At 45.4% G+C, this 24,865-nt stretch overlaps 1 protein-coding gene across 1 annotated transcript in view; it reads right to left on the minus strand.

The window, feature by feature from the left end:
* LOC129324156 (aldehyde oxidase 3-like) overlaps positions 1-24,865 on the minus strand; it is a 151,105-nt gene that overhangs the window by 74,686 nt on the left and 51,554 nt on the right. The window contains exons 12-20 of the mRNA XM_054971196.1: positions 24,728-24,821; positions 23,159-23,268; positions 21,524-21,708; positions 18,856-19,018; positions 17,434-17,526; positions 16,260-16,429; positions 14,991-15,105; positions 13,924-14,043; positions 8,791-8,887 (exon numbers count right to left, since the gene is read on the minus strand). Coding sequence (XP_054827171.1) covers positions 8,791-8,887; positions 13,924-14,043; positions 14,991-15,105; positions 16,260-16,429; positions 17,434-17,526; positions 18,856-19,018; positions 21,524-21,708; positions 23,159-23,268; positions 24,728-24,821 — 1,147 coding nt within the window. The remainder of the gene's footprint in view (positions 1-8,790; positions 8,888-13,923; positions 14,044-14,990; positions 15,106-16,259; positions 16,430-17,433; positions 17,527-18,855; positions 19,019-21,523; positions 21,709-23,158; positions 23,269-24,727; positions 24,822-24,865) is intronic.

Genomic DNA, 24,865 nt, shown 5'->3' on the forward strand with positions numbered 1-24,865 from the left:
GTTCCACAAAACAAAACTCAATTATCTGGGCTATTGTATATCGTCAGAGGGCTTGAAAATGGACCCAGAAAAAATACAAGCGGTATTAAATTGGCAAGTCCCCTCCACCAGAAAAGAATTGCAGTCGTTTCTAGGGTTTGCCAATTTCTATAGAGAATTCATTGCTAATTTTGCCCAGACCACGCTCCCCTTAACTGAATTGTTAAAAACGAAAGACAAGGGGGAGCAAGCAAAGAAACCTAGTGCAAAGCTTTCATGGACACCCGAATGCGAGGCAGCATTCAATCAGTTAAAAGAGCAATTTGTCTCAGAACCCGTCCTACAACACCCCGATGAAAACCGCCCCTTCATAGTACAGGTCGATGCCAGCGATATGGCAATTGGGGGTGTGTTATTGCAACGAGGAGAGGACGGGAATCTCAAACCTTGCGCCTTCCTTTCTAGAAAGTTTTCTGAAGCAGAGAGAAATTGGAATGTGTGGGAGAAGGAAGCCTTCACTGTTAAAGCAGCGCTCACAAATTGGAGACATTGGCTAGAAGGAGCCCGACATCCATTCGAAGTCTGGACGGATCACAAAAATTTAGAGGCCCTGCGCAGCCCTCGCAGACTAAACGCCAAGCAATTGCGATGGGCGGAATTCTTCTCGAAGTTCAATTTTACATTAAACTTCCTACCAGGCAAAACTAACTTCCTCGCTGACGCTCTATCACGCATGCCCCAACATAAAAGCAAAAGGGAGCCTTTTGTAGAGCCTTTTATAAATTCTACGCTAAGCTGTATAATAAAAAAGAAGTAAACAAAGAATCAATAGCGTCATATCTGGAGAAAACCAAACTTCCAGAAATCTCGGAAGCTTGGAGAAATAAGTTGAACAGTGAAGTAACTGACGAGGAAATAAGTAAGGCAATACAATCTGCAAATTTAGGAAAGGCGCCAGGGCCAGATGGACTTACGGCTAAATTTTATAAGACAATGGCTAATGAACTGGCACCATTCCTAAAAGAGGTGATGAATGGGGTTTTAAGGGATCAAAGGATCCCAGACACTTGGAGTGAAGCGAATATATCATTGATCCCAAAAGAGGGCCAAGACCTGACTAATGTGAAAAATTATAGACCTATATCGCTACTCAATAATGACTATAAAATTTTTGCGAAGATATTGGCAGAGAGATTGAAGGGGTGGCTCTCGGAAGTCATAGAGGAGGAACAAGCAGGCTTTTTGCCAGACAGACAAATAAGAGACAATTTAAGGACAGTGATTAATGCTATTGAATATTATGACAAGCGTTGTGACAAAGAGGTTGGTTTCTTCTTTGTAGACGCTGAAAAAGCGTTTGACAATTTAAACTGGGACTTTATGTTTGCCACTATGGAAAAGCTACAATTGGGAGAAAGATTCATCAGAGCAATTAAGGAAATTTACAGAGACCAGACTGCAGCAATAGTGGTGAATGATGAATTGACCAAGAAATTGACGATAAGTAAAGGAACAAGACAAGGTTGCCCGTTATCTCCATTGTTGTTCATTCTAGTATTGGAGATTCTGATGATACAAATACGTCAAGATGAGGAAATTCGTGGAATAAAAATAAAGGACTATTCATATAAGGTCAGAGCATTTGCGGATGACATAATGTTAATTGTAGAGGACCCATTGGAGAACATGCCAAGAGTGATAGATAAGATCAAGGAGTTTGGAGACTTGGCAGGTTTCTTCATTAACAAAAAGAAGTCAAAGATACTATGCAAAAACATGACTAAGCAGAAACAACAATTGTTAATGGAAACAACGGATTGTGAAGTAACAAGTAAAGTGAAATATTTGGGAGTCGAATTAACTGCAAAGAACATAGATCTATTCAAAAACAATTATGAAAAACTATGGACTCAGATAGAGAGAGACTTGATTAAATGGAATAGATTGAATTTGTCATGGTTGGGCAGGATTGCAGCAGTTAAGATGAATGTGTTACCAAGAGTAATGTTTTTGCTACAGACAATACCAATCATCAGAGACTCCAAACAATTTGAAAAATGGCAGAGGAAAATATCAGATTTTGTTTGGGCAGGCAAGAAGCCTCGAGTGAAAGTGAAAGTTTTACAAGATGCAAAGGAAAGAGGCGGAATGCAACTGCCCAATCTGAGACTTTATCATGATGCAATCTGCCTAGTTTGGTTGAAAGAATGGATGACATTAAAGAACAAGAAACTATTAGCCCTAGAGGGATATAAAAAAATATTTGGATGGCACGCATATTTATGGCATGACAAAGTAAAGGTCAACTCGATGTTCCTGCATCACTTTGTTCGGAGAAGTCTATACATAATCTGGAAGAAGTACAGAATTTATCTACAAGAAGGAACTCCTTTGTGGGTGGTTCCATATGAGGTGATAGACCCGAGAGCTGTTGACAATGAACAACAATGTTTAACGTACAAAGAAATAACTAAAACTGAAGCATCCAAACTCAGAATAAAGACACAAGAGGAACTATCACCTAACTACGACTGGTTCCAGTATAGACAGATCAGAGACTTATATAATTCGGACTCTGTAAAGGGGGGCATACGAATAGAGAATTCGGAACTAGAGCAGACCCTTCTTAAAGAAGATAAGAAAAGAATATCCAAGGTATACCAAGTACTGTTGAAGTGGTATACCGAGGATGAGATAGTCAAAACACAAATGGTGAAATGGGCTATAAACTTTAATAAAGAAATAACAATGGAGGCATGGGAATACTTGTGGAAAACTACAATGAAGACAACGACATGTACTAATATCAAAGAGAACATCTACAAAATGATCTACCGTTGGTACATGACACCAAAGAAGATTGCGCTAGGGAATTTGAATACTTCTAATAAATGCTGGAAATGTAAGAAGCATGAGGGCTCCCTCTATCATATGTGGTGGTCGTGTGAGGTAGCTAGGCAGTACTGGGGGGAAATAATAAGAGAAATGAGTGAAATTTTACAATTTCAAATTAATAAGAACCCAGAACTCCTGCTACTGAACTTGGGAATGGAGGGAATTCCAGCCCAATACAGGACGTTGATATTTTATATGACAGCAGCAGCTAGACTTTTGAATGCGCAAAAATGGAAAGTACAAGAAGTGCCAACTATTGAAGATTGGATTTACAAATTGCTGTATATGGCTGAAATGGATAAGATGACAAGAAAACTGAGAGATCTGGACTCAGGGCAGTTCAACACAGACTGGGAGAAGCTGAAACAATACCTGGAGAAGAAATGGGAGGTGGGAGGAAAACTGTGGCAGTTTGAGAACTACTGAAGCATTGAAGTAGAGGGGGGAGACTTTACCGGGGGGAGAAGAGATAAATGCAAATTAATAAGCAGTCAGATTAATAGATTGATATATATATAGATATATATAGGTTAACAAATAGAACATAGAGAAAATAATTAATTATAAGGACTAAATATAAGGATTGATTAACTAACAATATTTTCTTTCTTTCTGGTAAGTTTTGTACCAAACTGAATGTCTGAAGATTTAGATGGGTCAAATTGATTGACTACGTGATGAGAAATATATAGAATTATTATAAAAAGATAGAATGAGTAATATATAGAGAATAAGTCAAATTGTTTGACATAAACGAATGTATGATCTATATGGTTTATGATATATAGAAATATTTGAAATTGAAAAATGGGATAAATTGTTTATCTAAGATGGAAACAAAGACTTACAGTTTGGGCATACAATGTTAAATAGTTAAAGATGTACTGCTTAGAATAATGGAGAATATATATTTGTTTTAGATAGAGGAAGCTAATAAAAGTAAGGGAAAGGGGACAAAGGGTTGGAAAGCTGTTGGAAGTCAACAAAAAGGGGGGGAAAGGGAGGGGGTTAGAGATGAAAAAATTGGGGAAAATTGAATGTAAATGTAAAAATAATGGATTCTAACCCAATAAAAATTTTTCAAAAAAAAAAAAATAAAAGCAAAAGGGAGGAGATAGTCGACACGGTGTTTTCGCCTACGCAATTAGGGGGTGTGATGACTACGCGCAGCCGTGCTAAGCCCTCCCCGTCACCCGATCAGGGGTGGAGAGAAAAGCTGAAAGCCGAAGTGGAGAAGGAGGGGGGGGAGGCGCCCAAAGGCAAACTACAACAATCCGCCACGGGGGAATGGCTTTGGGGAAACCGTTTTTATGTGCCTAAATGTCTGAGAAAGGATGTTTTACAACGATGTCACGATGCCCCCACAGCGGGACACTACGGTTACCTAAAAACGCTGCACTTGGTGCAACGCCAATTCTGGTGGCCAGGCATGCGCAAAGACATTTCCCAATACGTAGCCTCTTGCCCCATCTGTCTCAGCGCCAAATCCCGAAAAGGCAAACCGCCGGGACTTTTGCAACCCTTAGAAACGCCCAGTCGACCGTGGGAGATTATTTCTATGGACTTTATTACTGACCTACCTCCCTCTAAAGGACATAATTGTATCTTGGTCGTGGTCGATTTGTTTTCCAAGCAAGCACACTTTATACCGTGTACCACCATTCCCTCCGCTAGAAAACTAGCTGATATTTTTATGAAAAACATTGTGAAAATACATTCTTTTCCATCCAAGGTGATTTCGGATCGTGGCGGGCAATTCGTTGCCAACTTCTGGCGGGAGCTTTTGCAACTACTGGGAATTGAACAAGGGCTCAGCTCAAGCCACCACCCAGAAACAGACGGACAATCCGAAAAAACTAACCAGATATTAGAACAATTTCTAAGATGCTACATCAACTTCCAACAAGACAATTGGATTGATTTGCTCCCGTTAGCAGAGTTCTCCTATAATAACAGTGTACACGCGTCTACCGGAGAAACTCCTTTCAAAGTAATTTATGGCTTCCACTTCAAGCCGTTCCCGTTCGAAGCGCTCCCCCCTCCTATCACAGCTTCTCAAGACGTTACCGAGTGGTGGGGGGAAGCAGCTCAGCAATGGGCTCAAATCAAAAAACACCTCGACAAAGCCAAACAAGACTACAAGAAATATGCAGACCGCCACCGTGCGGCGGAATGGGATTTACAACCTGGCGATCTTGTCTATCTGTCTACAAAAACCCTAAAATTATCCCAAACCAGCAGAAAACTAGCTCTGAAATTCTTAGGACCTTTCCCAGTGCGTAAAGTGATCAACAAAGTGACTGTTGCTTTAGATTTGCCAAAGAACCTACGCTACGTGCATGATACTTTCCATGTCAGCCTCCTAAAAAGGGCTCCAACAGATAACCAGTGGCACATCAAAGGCCCCCCTATTCCAACGTTAATCGATGACCAGACCCACTACGAAGTACAACAAATACTGGACTCAAAAATTAAACGAAACCAGCTGTTTTACCTAATTAGGTGGAAGGACTTTGATTCTGGGTTTGATGAGTGGGTCAGTGCTGTACATGTTCATGCCCCTAGACTAGTGAAAGCGTTCCACTCTCGCTATCCACATAAACCGGGGGGGGGCTTCTTAGGGGGGGCAGAATGTCAGGATCAGAACGCTCTTTTGTATACCTATGCTTAACCGACTCCATATTTAATCCTTTCAGTGTTCAGTGCTTTCTTCCCCAGGTGCAGAGGTTCCCAGGCAGCTATCTCACAGACCCGCATTGTTTTGGCTACCGACGTTCCACCAAGAACCGGCCTTGGGGAAGCTTTCGCTTTTGCAGCTTCAAAGGGAATATTATGAGAACTGTGGGGGGAGGATGGGTCAGCTATGATACTTAATATGTATCTCTTGCTTTGCCTAGCATTGGTAACAATGCATATGTACCAACCTGGATACTGCATTCAGGCCAGTGGACTATAATAATCTTTTTCTTCATTAAATGCTTTTTGGAAACAATGGACTTTTGTCTAATTGCAGAAGGCAGACTGGAGTAAGGATTTTATCTAGCCACAGTTCTGACACTGTCCACATACACAATGCTGTTGTGGGATCTAATACAACAGGCCCACCACACTGCGCTCTGGTGTTCTTGACCTTGACCTAGTGTTCTGCTCGGGGCTGGAAGAAATTGATCTGAAGGTGGAGGGGGAATTCAAGAGAATGCCCTTCTCATGGGCAGATGGCTACTTGCTGGGGTTTAGACTTACAGGGGTACCCAAAGTCCACAGGGGTGGGGGTTCAGTTAAGGAGGTCTGTCCTCAAAGCGTGATGAATCTGACTGGTTTTTATATGTCATTGGTTGACTGATATGGTCAGCGTTTCTGTCGATACCCTGGTTGAACTCTGGAATGAGGACATTCCCTGGACGGTTGATGTGGCTGCTCCAAGGTGCCCTCTCTCCTGTCAAAGAGCCCAAGCAGCCCCTGTGGATGATGGAGATAACTTAGCAGATAGTGGAGAAGAACTTGGGATGTTTCGACGCGGGCAGTGGTGTGTCCCCTCCTGAAGAAACCTACTCTGGACCCAGGAGAGCTGAATAACGGCTTCCCAGTCTCAAACGTGCCGCTCCTGAGCAAGGGGATTGAATGAGCAGTGGCTGAGCGACGGAAGGAAGTGGACGGCTGGATCTGTTCCGATCTGGGTTCAGGCCTGCTCATGGGACTGAAATGGCACTGGGTGCCCTGGTGGATGTCCAGTGCCAGGAACTGGATGGGGCACTGCAAGCCTGTTTCTTCTCCTGGGCCTCACAGAAGCTTTTGATACCATCGGTCATGGTGTCGTCCTTCTGGGCTGCCTTTGGGGTGTTGACTGGGAGGCATTGTTTTGTGGCGCTTTCAGATCTACCTTGAAGGTCGGTTTCAGCATGTGGTACTGGGGGGACTGCTGCCCCACCCCTTTGTGGGTGTCCTCCCTCATTTTCTATTAGGTTACCTATAAAGTCTTATTTTTCTGCATACCGGAGTAAGTGGAAGCCTCCATTTTATCTGTGGTAGCCCATAGTATGGCTTTTGCCGCACACATGGTGCCAGCCAGTTTACTATGAGAGTGAGAACCCCTCTTGGTGTCTTGTTTAGTGGGTTCCACAAGGTTCCATCTTGTCCGCCCTGCTTTTCAACATCTGTGTAAAGCTGCTGGGAGAGAGGTCACCTGGAGCTCTGGGCTGAGTTGCTACCGACATGCAGAAGACACTCAGCTCTACCTTGCACTTCCAGCAGATCCCAGGGAGGCTGCGGAAACTCTGAACAGGTACCTGGAGACAGTTTTGGGACGGATGAGGGCTAACCAGCTGAAACTTACTCCAGACAAGGTGGAGGTACTACTGGAGGTACTAAGGGTTTGACCCAGAAATAGATCTCCGGTTCTGGATGGGATTGCACTCCCCCAAAGGAGCAGGTTTGTAGGTTGGGGGTGCTGCCGGACCCTGTCCTCCTGTTGGATAAACGGGTGGCAGTGATGGCCAAGGGTGCCTTTTATTAGCTCTGCCTGGTAAGCCACTGTGGCCCTTCCTGAGTGGGAAAGATCTTGCTTCTGTGGTGCATGCCATGGTAACATCTACATTAGATTACTGCAATGTGCTGCATGTGGGACTGCTCTTGATGACTGTCCGGGAGCTGCAATTGGTACAGAATGCTGTGGCCAGCATGTTGACGGGGGTGGATTGTAGGGTCTATATCACTCCACTCTTGTTCCAGCTACACTGTCTCCCAATTTGCTTCCAGGCCCATTTCAAGGTGCTGGTTTTGACACTTAAAGCCCTATACAGCTTCGGGCCAACGCACCTTAAGGACAGCCATCTCTCATATGAAACCTACCTGTCAGCTCTGGTCATCTTCAGCGGTGGTGCTTCTGGTGTCTTGGCCATCTGAGGCCAGATGGGTGGCAACCCAAGAAAGGGCCTTCTTGGTTGTGGCGTCAAAACTTTGGAACTCCCTCCCCTGGGAGTTTTGTCTGTCTCCCTCTGTCATTGCGAGTGAAAACTTTGGGTGAAGACTTTTATTTGAAAAGTCTTATTGGCCCTCCTCCGTGGTTGTGTGTGTGTTTGTTTTTATATGTCTATACATTTTAAGGTATTTATATAGGCAATTTAAATGTTATTTTAATGTTTTAATATTTGTTTTTTTGCTGCCCTGGGGATCTTATTTTGGGTGAAAAGGCAGCATATAAAAGTTTTAAATCAATAAATAAAATTATCAAAAGCCATCTCCCTGTCTCCCGGCAAAGACTGAACAACAATTTTGGATTCCTTCTGTGCTAAGGATCTTGGTAAAACCTGGACTTCATAGGAGTAATTAAAACCTCCCCACTTCCATATAAAATATCCATTCAGGAACATAAGGGCACTAGTTTCACAGTGGAGGAAGTAATTGGAGAAAGGGAAGCTTAAAGATAAACTTCATAAAACAGCATGAAAAACCCATGGCAGTTGTAGAATAAATGATCAAGTGGAATCAATCTTAAGTAGACCATATCGCTACCTGGAGGATGGAGAGACGAACCAAGCAAAGAACGCTTGAGGGATATCAAGGAACAAATAAGGCAGTCCAAGTTTTAAAAAAAATGAAGACCCACAACCAAAGGGGTCTCGAGCAGACCAACTAAGAGTGAATTCACACGGGCCTCTTTTCTGAACACGGTGAGCTATTATGGACTGTGCTGACTCACATGGTGTAATCCACCTGGAGTCTCAGAGAGAAAGGTGGAATATAAATGAGATATAAATGAATAAATGAATAAAAAAATAAGAGAGTAACCAGCAAATGCATTGATATGTGGGAGAACAGCTCGTGCACGTGTGAATGTATGATGTGCCTGCTACGTGAATGGATCTGCCCTGTATTAGGAACACCGCAAGATCACTCAAAGCCCATCCGACAACCTACCTTCAATAATTCTGTCAGCTGTGTGCAATGCTTTTTCAACATTTCCTCGTTCTATTTTCTTTTCTTCTCCAAAGTATGAACCGTGCTGTATGGCCTCCTGAAGGTGAAAAGAGGGGTTTGTATCCCACTGAGCATTTCCACCGGCCCAAGGGAAGGCAACTTTGGCCGACTGGTCCCCCTGTGGGAGACCTCCGATTTCTCCCACGCTACTCCTTGGGGGTCAGCATTTCCTAGGGCATTTGGGGTTGCCACAGGGGATAGGGATCAACACCAAGTGCCCACTTCCTTGCACCCACAGAAATCCTACGCGAGATCCAAGCCCTGACAGTCAACCCCTCAAAGAGCATAGAAAACAAGGCAACAACATCGTCAACTTCATTTTGTGGCTGTTTCTAAAACACGTTGAGTTTTCCCCCCTGTAAAGCTGCATTTTGCGAAAGGGTTGGATCATGCCTACCTAAGCTGTATCCTTCCCCCCCCCCAATATACTTCCCCCAGTAAGGGATACACTTTTTAAAATCTTCATGAAATCCCTGATGATTAAAGGCCAGCCTCCAACAGGCTGGACGGAGAAGGTAGAAACAAACAGGCAAATGAAAGAGAAGTGCTTTGGCCGATCTCAGATGTCAGAAACCCTCCACGCTTTTGCACAAGGGCATTAGAGGGACTTGGCATGCTCTACGCAGGCACAGTAGCACTCAGTCTGCTTCACAGATCCACAGTGAGTTCACAGTGCGAAAACAGGGACTATCGCGAGGAGAGCTGCCGGCATAGCAGAGTGGTGAGATTGAGATCCCAGAGCCTTAGGAGCGACCTACACGTGACAAGACCTTGGCTCTCTCCCATGGCCCACTCCAGTCTTGTCCACCAGATGTGCTCTCAGGGTTCTGTGATCCGAAATTAATTGGAAGCTTCAATTCGGATAGATGCCTGAGTGTCCAGGGAGAGGGGCTTAAGCCTTCCCTCCTCGTGACATTTTTCTCAACTTCAAGTGGCCCCAGCAAGGGACCACACATATGATTCCCCAACGGTGGGGAACTGCACATTGAGGGACTGCACATACGTTTCCCCAACGGAGGGGAACTGCACATTGAGGGACTGCACATACGTTTCCCCAACGGTGGGGAACTGCATATTGAGGGACTGCACATACGTTTCCCCAACAGAGGGGAACTGCACATTGAGGGACTGCACATACGTTTCCCCAACGGAGGGGAACTGCACATTGAGGGACTGCACATACGTTTCCCCAATGGTGGGGAACTGCACATTGAGGGACTGCACATACGTTTCCCCAATGGAGGGGAACTGCACATTGAGGGACTGCACATACGTTTCCCCAACGGTGGGGAACTGCACATTGAGGGACTGCACATACGTTTCCCCAATGGAGGGGAACTGCACATTGAGGGACTGCACATACGTTTCCCCAACGGTGGGGAACTGCATATTGAGGGACTGCACATACGTTTCCCCAACAGAGGGGAACTGCACATTGAGGGACTGCACATACGTTTCCCCAACGGAGGGGAACTGCACATTGAGGGACTGCACATACGTTTCCCCAACGGTGGGGAACTGCACATTGAGGGACTGCACATACGTTTCCCCAATGGAGGGGAACTGCACATTGAGGGACTGCACATACGTTTCCCCAACGGAGGGGAACCACACATTGAGGGACTGCACATACGTTTCCCCAACGGAGGGGAACTGCACATTGAGGGACTGCACATACGTTTCCCCAAAGGTGGGGAACTGCACATTGAGGGACTGCACATACGTTTCCCCAACGGAGGGGAACTGCACATTGAGGGACTGCACATACGTTTCCCCAACGGAGGGGAACTGCACATTGAGGGACTGCACATACGATTCCCCAACAGAGGGGAACTGCACATTGAGGGACTGCACATACGTTTCCCCAACGGAGGGGAACTGCACATTGAGGGACTGCACATACGTTTCCCCAACGGAGGGGAACTGTACATTGAGGGACTGCACATACGTTTCCCCAACGGAGCAATTAGCAGCGCTCAAGGATCGTTTCACATTAAGAAACTGGAGCAGGGGAGTAGTGTTAAGCCCCCTTTCCCGAGTGCAATGGCCCTGGCCCAAATAATACCCATGCACATGTGAGTGAATACTCTGCCATGCAAAAGCTACATGCTAATATAGAACTAGTCCAGGACACAGTTGGGATCCACGGAAGAGGGAACCTCATTTCCCTACTAATTCTCTTCCTTCTGCTCTTCCACTTCCCTGCAGTCCCTGCAGGCTCTCCCCTTTCCTTCTCTCCCTCCTGCCTCCCTGCCTGCCTGCCTACTCTTTTCTGTTTCTCCCCCTTGCCCCCTCTGCCCCCAACCCACTTTTTTTGTCCCTCTTCTCCTCAGCTTTCCCTTTCTTGCTCCCCCCTCTCCAACTTTACCTTCTCTTCCTCTTATCTTTTACCTTTATGTATATATTTCTCTTCCTTCAGCCCCAGGCTGAACATCACCCGAGTCTGGGAAGCCTCAGCAATGTAGAGTGGGTTTGCCTAGCGACTCCCAGATGGCCACCAAGATGTCACAGTATAGTCTCATGAGATCTCCGTGGCTTTCTGTTCTTAAAAGTGCAGGCATTGCTTAAATCGGAGGAAGAGTTATCTTCTTGTTACGGATGGTTCCAATATAGACAGATCAGAGACCTTTGTTCAAAAGAAGGAATTAAATGGGAAAACTCAGAGTTGGAAGAGACTATACTACAGGAAAGCAAAAAGAAGATATCTAAGATTTATAAAATACTTTTGAAGTGGTATACAGAGGATGAGACGGTCAAAGTACAGATGGTGAAGTGGGCAATTAATTGTCATAAAGAAATAACAATGGAATCATGGGAATATTTATGGAAAACTACACTGAAGATTTCAACTTGTACCAGTATTAAAGAGAAAGTTTATAAAATGATCTATAGATTTTAACGCCAAAGAAGATTGCGCTTGGAAATGCTAACATGTCAGATAAATGCTGGAAATGTAAAAAGCATGAAGCATCATTGTATCACATGTGGTGGACATGTGAAATAGCCAGACAGTTCTGGGGAGATATTATAGAAGTAATAAATGAGATATAGCAGATTCAAATAAAGAAGAACCCAGAACTATTGCTATTGAACTTAAGCATGGAAGATGTTCCTACTCAATACCGAACATTACTATTTTATATGACGACGGCAGCAAGGCTTTTATATGCGCAAAAATGGAAGGTGCAAGAAATACCAACTATTGAAGATTAGATGCATAAATTGCCGTACATGGCGGAAATGGATAAAATGACAAGGAAGCTGAGAGATCAGAATCCAGCGGAATTTTTTACGGACTGGGGAAGATTGAAAACATATTTAGAAAAGAAGTGGGACATAAAGGGGGAATTATGGCAATTTGAAAATTATTAGAATGGATTTGTTATTAGAAGAGATAGAGTCTTTACCATATGAAGTGAAGTATTAGCTAATTGTTAGCCCAAATGTAAGTGGACTTAGAGTTAATAGATATTGTTAGAATTACTAAAGTAGATATTTTATCTGACTGTTAGTTAGTTTAAATTTAAATATATGTGGAGTTAATATAAAGTAATAGATAATAGATTTTAAGTTTATAACAATATTTTTGAAGTTAATAGATAGGGCTTAGTTGAATAAAAGAGTAAGTAAACATGAGATAAGGAGTTACAGAAAAAGGGGACAGATTGGGAATAGATTAGGCTATAGGGTTGGAAAGCTGTTGGAAGTCTTGGAAAAGGGGGGAGGGAAAGGGTGGGGGAAAGGATAATGAGATGCTATTTGAAAGTTGTATATTAACCTAATAAAAACTTTCTAAAAAAAATGCAGACATTGCTTCTGTAATCTGAGAGGTTTCTGACCACCACAATGTAGTTTTTTTTTACATTCCATATTTTCCTGCAAACGGGGGCTTCCCACAAGCTTGTAAAAATACTCCCCATGGCCCCATTGTGCAGCTGAGACCACTGCCCAGAAATAGATACGATGAGGAAGGTTTCTATTGACTGTGTAATCATGACATCACCAAAGGCAGGGCATACCAACAGATTGTCGACCTGAGAGCCAGACCAGATTCTAGCGGCTTCGGTTCAACATGATATGCAGGGGAGGCCTGCTGAAGAGTTTGATCCAGAAGCTTGAAGAGTATGCATGCAGTTAACCTGTAGGCTTGCAGACTGCTGCATTTGGTATTCTAACAGCATACTGCGGAATCAGAGATGACGAAGACCTTTTAATAGCAACATCTTTATTCAGTCTTGTGGGGTCTACTTTACTAGATGTGTTTTAAATTTACAGAGCATGAGTACGTAGTCAGGAACACTTAATGACTGAGGCATAGATAATCTCGGTTAACTGAAATTAAACAGGAGACTCGTGCCACTGCCAACAAAATCTCATTCCAGCAAAAGCTTTGGTGAAGGAGACATTGGAGAACTGAGCCATAGTTCAAGAATGGAACGAAATTTCGTTAGGCTGTAAAGTGCCCCAAAGAATCCCATTTAATTTTGCTGAAACTGATTAGCACAGATCATCTGTTAAGCAATCACTCTTGCCTACAAATGTGCTAGACCAGACCAAGGTTCAACTAGCTCAGCATTCCTTGAAAGAATCCTGTCAATTAGCAGATGGTCCGGTGGAGCCAATCTCTGTCCTACCACTCCACTCAGGAATACTACAATATTTATACTCCACCTTTCCTTTTGGCTCCTGCTTGAAGCCTTTCTCTAACTGAAGGAGACTTCCTCCAAATTAAGTGGCTCTTCCATTGACTGAAGAGCGACTCACATTGCAGGAATGCCCCATGGAGGATGGCTGGATCCGCCCTGGTTGGTGGTCCATCGGAAATTCACAGGGAGCTCTTCTACCACCCTCGCTTTACTTATCATAGCCCAGATAAAGGATGTTATGGCCTACAGTTCCCTCTCTTTTCCCTTTAGGTCTTTGGCCAGAGGCGATGTATCCAATTCCTGGTGGACTGTGACACCTTGCAAATGTATAGAGAAGATCTGCTATGGCTCCCCCTACTGGATGGGAGGACATCTATTCCCAAAGTTAAGACACTGCAGTGCTTGTTTTTAAAAAAGTGTCTTTTACCTGGATTGTCAGGATAAGTTCCAGATCTTGGTACTCTATCTTCACTTTTTTGGTGGCCTCCTTTGCAAGTTCATAGGTCTCTGCGAGCACACCGCAGATAATGTGACCAATGTATATTACCTGCAGGGCATAACCAAGCAACAGAAAGTAAGGGGAACTGCTTTATCACAATGGCAGCCACAGCACACTTTTTGATCTGCTCCAATAAACTTTGTTCTAAGGAATTAATTTTCTAACTGCAGCTTTGAGTAACTCTGAGGTCCCTTGCTTCCCTGGTAGACAATCTGCCCTGTGCAACTGGGCTTCCTCTATGGGAGAATATTCCGGGTATTCTAGACGGTACTTTGTGCGAGGCAATGAGAAAGCCTCTTGGGCCTAATCAGCGCTTCACACGACTGACTGCTTCCTGGAACACTCGTCTGCCACTTCTGCCACACGCGGTTCCTCAGCCAACAAAGCAAGGTGGGGAAAGTCCCCTGATGAAACCCAGCGTCCAAGGAAAAACGTGAGGAACGCTGTGATGTCACCATTAGTCAAAGTTCCAAAAGCGACGGCAGGCTTAACCATATGAGGGATCCTCTCACAGCATGCCCAACAGGGTTGCATGATGGGTAAGGCTGTACTCGCTAGTTTTAGACACGTGGCCTCCGATCCATACAACGTCTGCAAATTGCATTCCTCTGTGATGTTGGCAGAAGACAACTGATGGGAGTTTGGATGAGGTGGGCTCCACATAGGAATCCCAGCCGTCTAGTCCTGGTCTGCATGGCTTCATCCCTATGAGACTGAGAAACGAGTGAAGGCACCATTCATGGTCTGGGCCACTAGAAGACCAAAAGGACCTCATTTTTGTTGCAATTTTCTCCCCAATGCTTCCCTGACGGAAAAAACTAATGTAACCAAGGGCTCTTTTTCCTTCTGTGGAACTTTGATGCTCATTTGTTCTTTCATGCTCGTGAGTTCTGGCAGTCCAGATGCACTCACGTCAGCAGGAGATCTGTAAGTTATTATCTGTGGCAGGCAAAAAAGTGCAAATTAGACAGCAAAGATCCCACAGTAAGAAGTACCTCATCCTCAGCAAAGACTTTCTCGTGCTCGTCACCATTTTTGCCTGGAACATCAGCTGCTGATACCACAGCAACCACCCCTGGTGCTTCCAAGGCCTCGGAGGTATCGATGGATCTGGAAAGGGGAAGGGAGCATCAACATCAATCTTAGTAAAAAATTAAACATCCATCAAGATAAAATTTAGAAAGGTTACAGAAAAGATTAAGATACAAAATCATCATTTAAATATATAATAATAAATAATATCTAATAATAAAAAAGACCATGCAATCTAAAGAAAACGAGTATAAAGTCTTATGTCAAGTTCAGGGAACGACAAGGAATAATGGTAAACTGAACGTTTCTTTGCTTGATTCAAAAAGAAAGAAACGATTAAAAAAGAAACAAGGCAAAACCAAATGCACGCTCTTCCTAAGAAATATATGGCAATGTGGTGACGCTTGACTGAACTGAGACACGGTTCATTTGACAGCAGTCAGACATAGAAATCTGTCAGGTGCTCAGCTCCACCTGCCATACCCAAGAAGGCCCTGCATACTGTTTGTTTGTGCTCTGATGCTCTGGGTATCACGAAAGGCTGGAGCTATTTCTTGACCGGGAGGTGAAAGTACGCAAGGGAGGGGCCGTCTCTACTGTTATCTGTCTGTTCTCCTACACGCCTCTTGCCTGAGCCTGGGAAGAGGTGCTTGCACGGACACCCCCACGACCTTGAGGCTTCTCCTACATTAGCTCTGCTCATTCCTGCCTAGAGGCTTCCTCTTGATCTTAGCTGGCCGTTACCTCAAGGGGGTGGGGATTTGGGGATTTGCCCGCACTTAGAATCCTACATATGTCTTGTGCGTGTAGAGAAGCCTGATTCCTGGCAAAGATGGAGTAAGATCCTGACGCTGGTAGCTTAGCAATAAAGTTCTTTAACTCATGCAGTGAAGTCTTCTTGAGGGTTACTTGTCAGATCCTTACAGTATCTAGGTTTAAAAATCCTGTTGTACATTCTGACTAAATAGGAAAAGTCCCAATAGAAACAGGAGATCAGGGCAGGTTGAGCACAGAGACCTTGTGGGGGCTGAGGCACAGTCTGTTCTCAGCCAACAACCCCACATTGCTGTGTGTCTGTACATTAAAAGGGGCGTTGAGCCTCACTCTTTAGACTTGCTTTATATTTGCCATCTCTCTAGTCTTGTTCCAGTCCACCCCTAAGGCAAACAAATGTTGGTAAAACATGTCCTGGGGTCCCATTTGGTCGCAGTTTTCTCAGATTTGTCACTCACAGGATCTTTGCGTGGGCTCGCGTGCTGGTGACCACAGCCATGAAGAGCTGTCCGTCTAAGGGACCGATGTCACCGCAGTAGACAGCCTTTCCGGTGGCATGCTTAATCCCGGACTCGTGCATGATGGGACGTCCCACTGGGTCCTGAGGAGGCTGCTGTGGGTCCACATCCTGTCACAGAGTAAGGGGGTCATACCATATATAGATAGATCATACTGGGGAGGACTACTCTGAGATATCTACTGAGTTCAAGAGGACAACTTCACTATGTGATCGAGTGGAGTGCAAGTAAACAGGGAGGAATACATTTGAGTCTGTTCACTTGCCGTTCAAGTGTAATTCGTCATTTCTAGCTTGGCTCCAAATCTGAAGAGCTCCACAGGCAGTTTTCAACCACATCCGACCAGGGATTTCTCCACTCCCCTGAGCTACCTCCCCATTTGACTGGGAAGGGAAAGTCTCCTCTCCTTAGAAGGTCTATCCCTTTCTTTGGTCCATTTGGGAGTCTGCACCTACTCCCCAAACCTCCTTGCCAATCTTCCCCAGTTCTCCTGCTGGTGTTGAAACTGCTCTCCCTTAGGACTCTGTCTCCCAGCTCTTCACACACTGGATCTCTCTCTCTGTCAGGACTAAAGAAAAAGACCCTCCTCTTTCCAGCTCAGGCTACCCAATCAGATGCTTTGGAGTAGCCTGCCACTCAGAGCTCTCTGATTCTGATGGGGGGGGGGGTCAACCCTTATCAGTCCTGCAAATTGTGTGTGTACACAGCCCTTCCAGGCTTCTTTAAAACAGGCAGACGGTCACACCCATGTGGCCCATTCTCCCTTTCTTTGTGGTGGTCAGATAATGTGAGCGCAGCCTTCTGTATGTGCACTGGTTTGTACACAAAATGTTCTATGCACAGTGCTAGGAAGGGTGTGTGCATGAGCCCAAGGGTCAAACCTGCACCACAGCAATGATGGCAACAGATGTGGCCTTGCCGAATCCCACGGGCATCACTTGGCTCAGGTCCACCTGGAGCACTTTTTTTAACGCACTAATCCGCTTCTGGTCCCAGATGACAGCGCTTGCCAGGAAAGGCAATGGAAGGCGAGAGGATCAGCAATGCTGTCGATTCAGGTGGAGGGCACCATTCTTCCCTGGGGATGAACGGCCTTGAAAATAACGTTGCTGACCTGATATTCTTGCATCCCCCGTGGAGGGTGGTCCAGGAACACTCCTAAGGCACTCATGCACTCCTTTGGCAAGTCGGGGTATTTGGACGGGTACTGCAGGAGGAAGACAGTTTAAGAAACCGTTTAATGTATCACACCACTATTTTCAAAGCTGACCTTTACAGAAAATATGCTATTTCAAAAACAGTCTATCAGTTTGCTAACAGTTAAAGACAGGACAACAGTGTCAGAGAGCCAAGAAATATTCATGTGGCGAAGATGTTTTATGGTAGAGTTTCAACTGATGCAGCAGAATCTCTGTTCATGGTAAGTTGTACGTGTAAGTTACCAGACCTGATTCATGAACGGAAACACAGGAGCTTCTGAGGGATTAGCCGTGATAGTCTGCAGTAGCAAAATAGAAAAGAGTCCAGTAGCATCTTTAAGACTAACCAACTTTACTGTAGCATAAGCTTTCGAGAATCAGAGTTCTCTTCGTCAGAGGAATGCGGCATCTGACAAAGAGAACTGTGATTCTCAAAAGCTTATGCTACAGTAAAGTTGGTTAGTCTTTAAGGTGCTTCTGGACTCTTTTTGTACAGGGGCTTCTGTTGCACCGGAAGTAAGTCCTGCTTCATACCGGACAGTTTCCTCTCATGGGTGTAGAAACAACATGGTACAAAAGTGCCTAAGTTGTTACTCGGAACGGTGTTCTGTAACAGGGCAGGAAAAGGAGAGGCCATGGAATTTTTAGTGGAGGAAGTCAGGATTCCTTATCTACTTGTGGGGTCATTTGTGCTATGCAAATGTGTACTCCATAATAGAGATACCAACCAATTGGGGGGGGGGGAGGCCTCGTCTGCTCTTTTGCTTTTGACCGCAGCAGAAATCCAAAAAAGGGCAGACAGTATCACTTGCGAATATATGCAAACCTAGCCACTAAGGAAAGGCTCGCCTGGCGCCCATTTTGCTTTCTTTTAGGTGCCAGGCCAAAACACCTTTCCCGCCTCTTTCAATGTTTTATGGGTCGTTTTCATACTTTTTATGTCCAATGGCCTGTTTATAACGGCTTGTTTTTATATTGATCCGTTGTTTGAATTGTAAACTGACATGAGCAGGATTCTGAGGAGGTGACATGGAAATATCCTAAATAAATAAAAGTGAAAAAATGATGTACACCCTAGCAACCTGGAGTGGGCCCACATGTAGAAGGAAATGCCTTGGAAGATCTGGGCCTGAACATCCACCAGTCCTGCCCTCGCTAAGGAACGGGGCAAGCCCACCAGGTGGCACAGGTTGTGTGGACAGGGCTTGCCCATGGGGAGCAGCGGGCCACGACGTGTGGCTTACTCCCAGGAACGGAGAGAGCGCTCTGTGAGATCCCTCCAATGTACAGCCAGATGTTCAGCCCCCGCACAGATGCGAGAGGCGATTCCGGCTTACCGTGTCCTTTAAGCCCTGCAGCACTTCCAAATAGAATCTGAAGAAGAAGCCGACGAGCAGAGTTCTCCTGTACTCCACTTTCCCCCCGACTGCCGAGGGAGGGATCCGAATTTCTTCAAGAACGAGCCTGCAAGCCTCATCCAGCATCTGCTCGTTCCAGTTTCTGGGGGAGAAACGATTTGTAAACACATGCTTATTTACTAAGTTGGAGATCTAGACCATTTTTAATGTACACTCTGAGGGCCAAACTGCACATTGGATCTCTCAGTGTTTTGATGTTCAACTGAATGCAGTTGCAGAGGTCCCACGTTTGATCAGCGCAGTGATGCAGGAGGAAAATCCACTCTAGCAGGACCGTGGCTGGGAACCATGACTGCGTAAAAAAATAAATGTCAGAGACCTGGCTATGGATTTCCTGCAAAACGTGTCATTTAGCCCTGAAATCAAGGGATTTCTGCTTAGGACAGCCAATCCAGGCACTCTTGTGGGGTCTCCCAGCACCAAAGGCATAGTCTAGTCATGCAACGAAGGCAAGAGACAGGCTAACTCACACATTTATTGACTATATCAGTGGCTCATCCAGTGATATTACTGTGACAGGTACTGCACAGAAACGTACTCCAGAGACACAGGAGCCCACTCTCTGTACTGCTCTGAACCAGCTAGTTGGAAATGTGCACGGAGATCTGGCAGAGGCAGGGTGTTAGGGAGAAGTTAGGTTTTGAAGGCGAATGGTTAGTCCAAGAAGAGTGTAGATTTAAAAAATCTAAGGAGATATCAGATCTTTGGGTTAAGTTCCCCAGCGTGGCTAACTGGTGTTACAGTATGCCTATAAGATACACTGGACTAGTGTCCGTATATGTTTGGTATAGTGGTTAAGAGTGCAAGACTCTAATCTGGAGAGCCGGGTTTGATTCCCCCCTCCTCCGCTTGCACTCAGCGGAGTGACCTTGGATCAGTCACAGCTGTCTCAGAGCTCTCTCAGCCCCACCCACCTCACAGGGTGATTGTCGTGAGGATAATAACAACACACTTTGTAAACCACTCTGAGTGGTGGTGAAGTTGTCCTGAAGGCAGTATATAAATTGAATGTTGTTGTTGTTGTAATTATAAACTTGCCTGAGAAAATGTTTTCCTTGGACATTTACTGTGTAAAACCTAGCATCCCACAACTTCTAGTTAAGTGTTAATGTTTACGTTCCCACTTCCCCCAAATAAATGTTCTCATTCTCTTTTAAAACAAAAACTATCTTCTGCCTGTCAATTTACCTCAATTACCAATTCAGGTTTGGGTGGGGTATGCTTAGGCCAAGATGCTGTACCCTCCAACCAGTTTTCTTTTTGATTTCCTCTTGGGGACCCTGGTATGGTGAGATAGGCTGGAAACCATATTGTGACAGGGGAAGAAATCCTGTGGGGCAGTTCCTAGCCCCCCGGGGAATCTGTCACAATTTCTGTGTCTTGTTTATGGGGAGATATTTTAGTCTGAAGACATTCCTGTTATTACAATGACAGGTATGCGTGTGTGGCGGGGAGCCCCTTTTAAGAATAGTAATGTTTTGTGGGGTGGTTACTGGCGATTTTAGAGAAATGACTCCCTGTAAGAAACTGTGTGTGGGGGTTAAATGTATGCAGGTACAATGATGGAATAGAAAATGCAGAAGCTTAAACCGGATATAGATCTAGAAGGACTTGTCTTCTTGCAATCTGGCAATTGTGTGCATTACGCTTTCAGATTTTAGTGAAATAATATCATACTGACAGCAAATCATTTCCCCCAAATTGCCAATCGAGGACAGCCAATGTGGTAGACTAGTTAAAGTGTCAGACTAGGATCTGGGCCCAAATAACTACCCTGCCGTGGAAGCTCGCTGGTTTCCCTTGGTCTAGTCACACACTCGCTGCCTAATCTACCTCACAGGGTTTTCTTGTTGGGAGGAAATGCAGGAGAGGGGAACAAAGTAAGCCCCTTGGTGTCCCAATCAGGGAGAAAGGCAGGGTATCAATGAGCAAACAAACGTCAATTTAGGGACAGGAATAAGCGGAACTGGGGGGCCTTTTGATACTGGAGTTGTACTCAAGGGAAGATGGTCATGAGTCAAATGATGGGATTTTCTTTCATGCTTTCTGATCAGGGATCGGCAGGAAATAGTCTTCAAGAAGAGCCTTTCTGTTACCTACTTGTGGGAGGACACTAGAGTTCGAATAAAACAACCCAGCCATTGTTCCCCTATAAGGAGCCTAGCGGGACTTTGGTGGTAGTATCTGGGTTTTCACCCTTTGTCCTCTGCTGCGTGGTGGGGATAGCTGGGAAGTCAGTTGGCTAAAAACATCACCTGGGTCAGAAAAAGATCCACCTAGTCCAGCGTTTGGTATTCTACAGGGCCAGGCAGAGGCCTCTGGAATCTCTCAACTAGTTTATGAAAATGAGCCACTCATGGACTCCACACAGGCCTCGGCTTGGCTAATATGGATTAATGCATTTGGGATATCTGAGTCATCTAAACCCTGGTGAGTCAGGATTATCTGAGGGCGGAGGACTCTGTCTTTCTCCATGGGATTGAGTTTGGTGGCACTCAGACATTTTCTAGCCCTGCAATTAGAATGAACCACCTCCCCTATTAGTGAGAAGGGCTGTTCTGTCAGGATTCCCAGAGGACCATCGTACCTTCCTCGTAGCTTCTGAGAGGTGACCCGGGCACTCACGGTGGTGTAGCCGATGCCTCCGTATAAAATAGCCAAATCCTCAACGACATCAGTGCCTGGCTGGAACCGGACCCGCATTGCAGAATTGGTCACCGACAGGGCGTTTTTCCTCCGCTCCGCCTGTCGGAATGCAGACACAAACTCATCCTGGCAAGACAAGGAGACGTTTGGTCATTTTAACCTCTACACTGAACCCTGCTTTGGTGTAGTGATCCAGTTTGGTGTAGTGGTTAAGAGCGCGGGAATATAATCTGGAGAACTGGGTTTGATTCCCCACTCCTCCACTTGAATCCAGCTGGGTGACCTTGAGTGAGTCACAGCTTCTCGGAGCTCTCTCAGCCCCACCACCTCACAGGGTGATAATAATGACATACTTGGTAAACTGCTCTGAGTGGGCATTAAGTTGTCCTGAAGGGCAGTATATAAATCAAATTTTATTATTATTTTGCTCAAATAGCCTGATCAAGGAGGCCTATCACAAAGGAGGAAATGGTTCCCTAGAAGGCACTGTCAGGGGGTGTGACCCCTTTGTCCTTAGATGGGAGTTCGCCCAGCGTGTGACACGGTTTATAGTGCAGAGACAGTGAACCAAGGCACACAGAAAGAAAAATATTTTTTATTCTAAGGAACTCAAACTTTGCAAGCGTCTATAAAATAACAAATCCTCACTAAAAGACTAATTAGGGCTAACGTAACTGAAACACTTAGATCAGCTGACTAATACTCCCACAGGTCGGCCTCACCAACGGACTCCACAGCATGATAACAGGTCTTGCGACGTTCGGCTCAAGGCAGTGGTCCAGCAGCGTCCATAGCAGGGAAAGCCGCACTCCCTCCTCAAGGCTGGAAAGAGTCCCACCTTAAAGCGAATCCAGCCAGTCAGGGCAACCCCCCACTTAACAATTACTGCCCTGAGAAGCTTGTAAGAGGAGATAGGGCATGATGACACCCCAGTCGTGCCAAATTCACGCAGGTGAAGGCAGTTTGCTGCTAAACCCCTCTCAAGCCTGTAGCATAACTTTTAACAGCTCTTAAAGTCGACTCATGCCAATATATTCTCTCAGGCTCAAGTTCCTTTCCTGACAGGCACTTCGATGTAGGAAGGAAACAAGCAATGCACCAAATGAAGATTATTTCGTTAGACAATCGTACACCTGTGGACTGTCCGATGGATGCAGCTGGTGCCCTCCCACTGGAGAGACAGCCCTTCTTTCCCGGTCTGCGCATGCATCGGGGAACGCACCCATGTGATAAACAGACAATCTATATGAGGTTTGCTCATTTCCTCTACAAAAGGACCTCCTGTGGAGGAATTTTCTCTTTCCTTATTCATCTTTTCGCTCAGCTGCTTTTCTCTCTGCCTAATGCTCCAAGGGGCATCCAATGACCCCGGCCTTAAGCAACAAACTGGATCCTGGAGGCTGATTCCGAGGTTGAGACCCCGCAGACGAAGAAGAGTCACTCCAGTAAAAGCCCGTTGATTTCAGTGGGCTTAGACCTGAGTAACTCTTTTTAGTATGGCACTGAAGTTGTACTATAATGCTGAAAGTATCTTGTGAGAGGTGGAACAACAAAACAACGACGTCGAAGCACTTACTTTCTTGGAAAATGGAATAAAAACTGAGACTATGACTTCTTCGGGTGACAGGTCTGCCTCCGGCAACCGTGCCAGGAATTCGTCATTCAGGGGAATCTGTCGCGTTCCACCTGCCAGAGAAATGCGTAGGCTTTACAGATATACAAGTTTACGCAGCCCACAAAAATTAAAAAGACATCCGAATATATGCCCGTGTCAGTATGAGCTTTAGGCTTATCCCACAAAGCTTATTCAAAGATCATATTACGGTATATGTACAAGCATGTGCTGAAAATGAATCATCCAAACCATTCGGCAGACCAGGCAGCTTGCCCCTTATTTGTCCCCCTGTGACCTGACTACAGTGGTCCAAGCAATGGTCACCTCTAGGCTAGACTACTGTAATGCGCTCTATGCTGGGCTTCCCATGGGCCTGATCTGGCAGTTACAGCTGGTACAGAATGCAGCGGCGCGGGTTATTACTGGAGCACTGGTGTGGGAGCATATTACGCCGGTGCTTCACCAGCTGCATTGGTTACCAGTGGAGTACCGAATCAGGTTCAAGGTTTTGGTGTTAACCTATAAAGCCCTAGGCAGACTGGGACTGACGTATCTGCGAGACCATCTCTCACCATATAAGCACCGGAGGACTCTTCGATCTGGCGGAAAGCATCTTTTAAGGGTCCCTGGCCCTAGGGAGGCCCGCCTGGCGTCAACCAGGGCCAGGGCCTTTTCGGTCCTGGCCCCCGCCTGGTGGAATGCTCTGTCTTATGAGACTAGGCGGGTGTAAATCTGCTTAGGATTGCGCTGCGAATGAACTACATTCCCCCGGAGTTAAGGAGGCGTGCTCAGAGATTTACAGGATGAGACCTTCACGCTTCTTTTAAAAAGGGAAATCTTTCACCTTGGGTAAATAACATGGCCTTTTATTTTACCAGTTATCCTGTTTACTGAACTATTTGGGCAACGTTGCATCTCCTGTAGCCCCAGCTTCCCAAGAACAGAGAACAGGATTGAGGCACGTTTTTCTCCTCTCCCTCCCCACCTGGAGGAGACGACAGTCCAAACTGGCATCTCCTGTCAAATCAGGGTCCGGAGGATTCCTCCCCTGCTATTACGTTCTTGGATATTCTCACCAGGTCATGATTCAGGCGGACCGCCTTTCAGTTGACATTATCATTTTCTTTTTTTACACTTATACTTTTATACTTGTTCCATCTAGTTCACAGGGCTCATCAACAGGCATCTGCGTGTGTTTGTGCATGTGTAGTTTTCTTAAATGGAACACGAAATACAGTCCTCCGTTGTGTGGGAAGAAGCCATGCCTGGTGTACAAAGAGAAGAAGACCCACCAGGGGGCAGCACGGGCACCTCAGTGTGGTTGGCCACTGTAGATCACGGAATGCTGGACTGGACGGGCCCCACAGTCATACTTGGCCTAAGGCCCTGGGAAACCTTGGGCCGAAACTGTACATTGGGACTTGTTGTGGGTCACTGTGTCCAATGCTCTTTTATAGTTATACAAACACTTCCCGTGCACTATTTTGTCCCCTAAACCAATATTTATTCACTGATAATACAGGCTTTTACCTCTTGATGCCAGATTGAGAATAGCTTTCCCAGCGGCTAGGACAGGGTTCAGGTCCCAGGGCGACCCTCTGCTTACTATGTGTCCTCCTAAAGACTGACAAACAATGACTTTATTATTATTTCTCTCTCACACAAAAA

The sequence above is a fragment of the Eublepharis macularius genome, chromosome 2 (genome assembly GCF_028583425.1).
Source record: "Eublepharis macularius isolate TG4126 chromosome 2, MPM_Emac_v1.0, whole genome shotgun sequence".
Classification (NCBI taxonomy): Eukaryota; Metazoa; Chordata; class Lepidosauria; order Squamata; family Eublepharidae; genus Eublepharis; species Eublepharis macularius.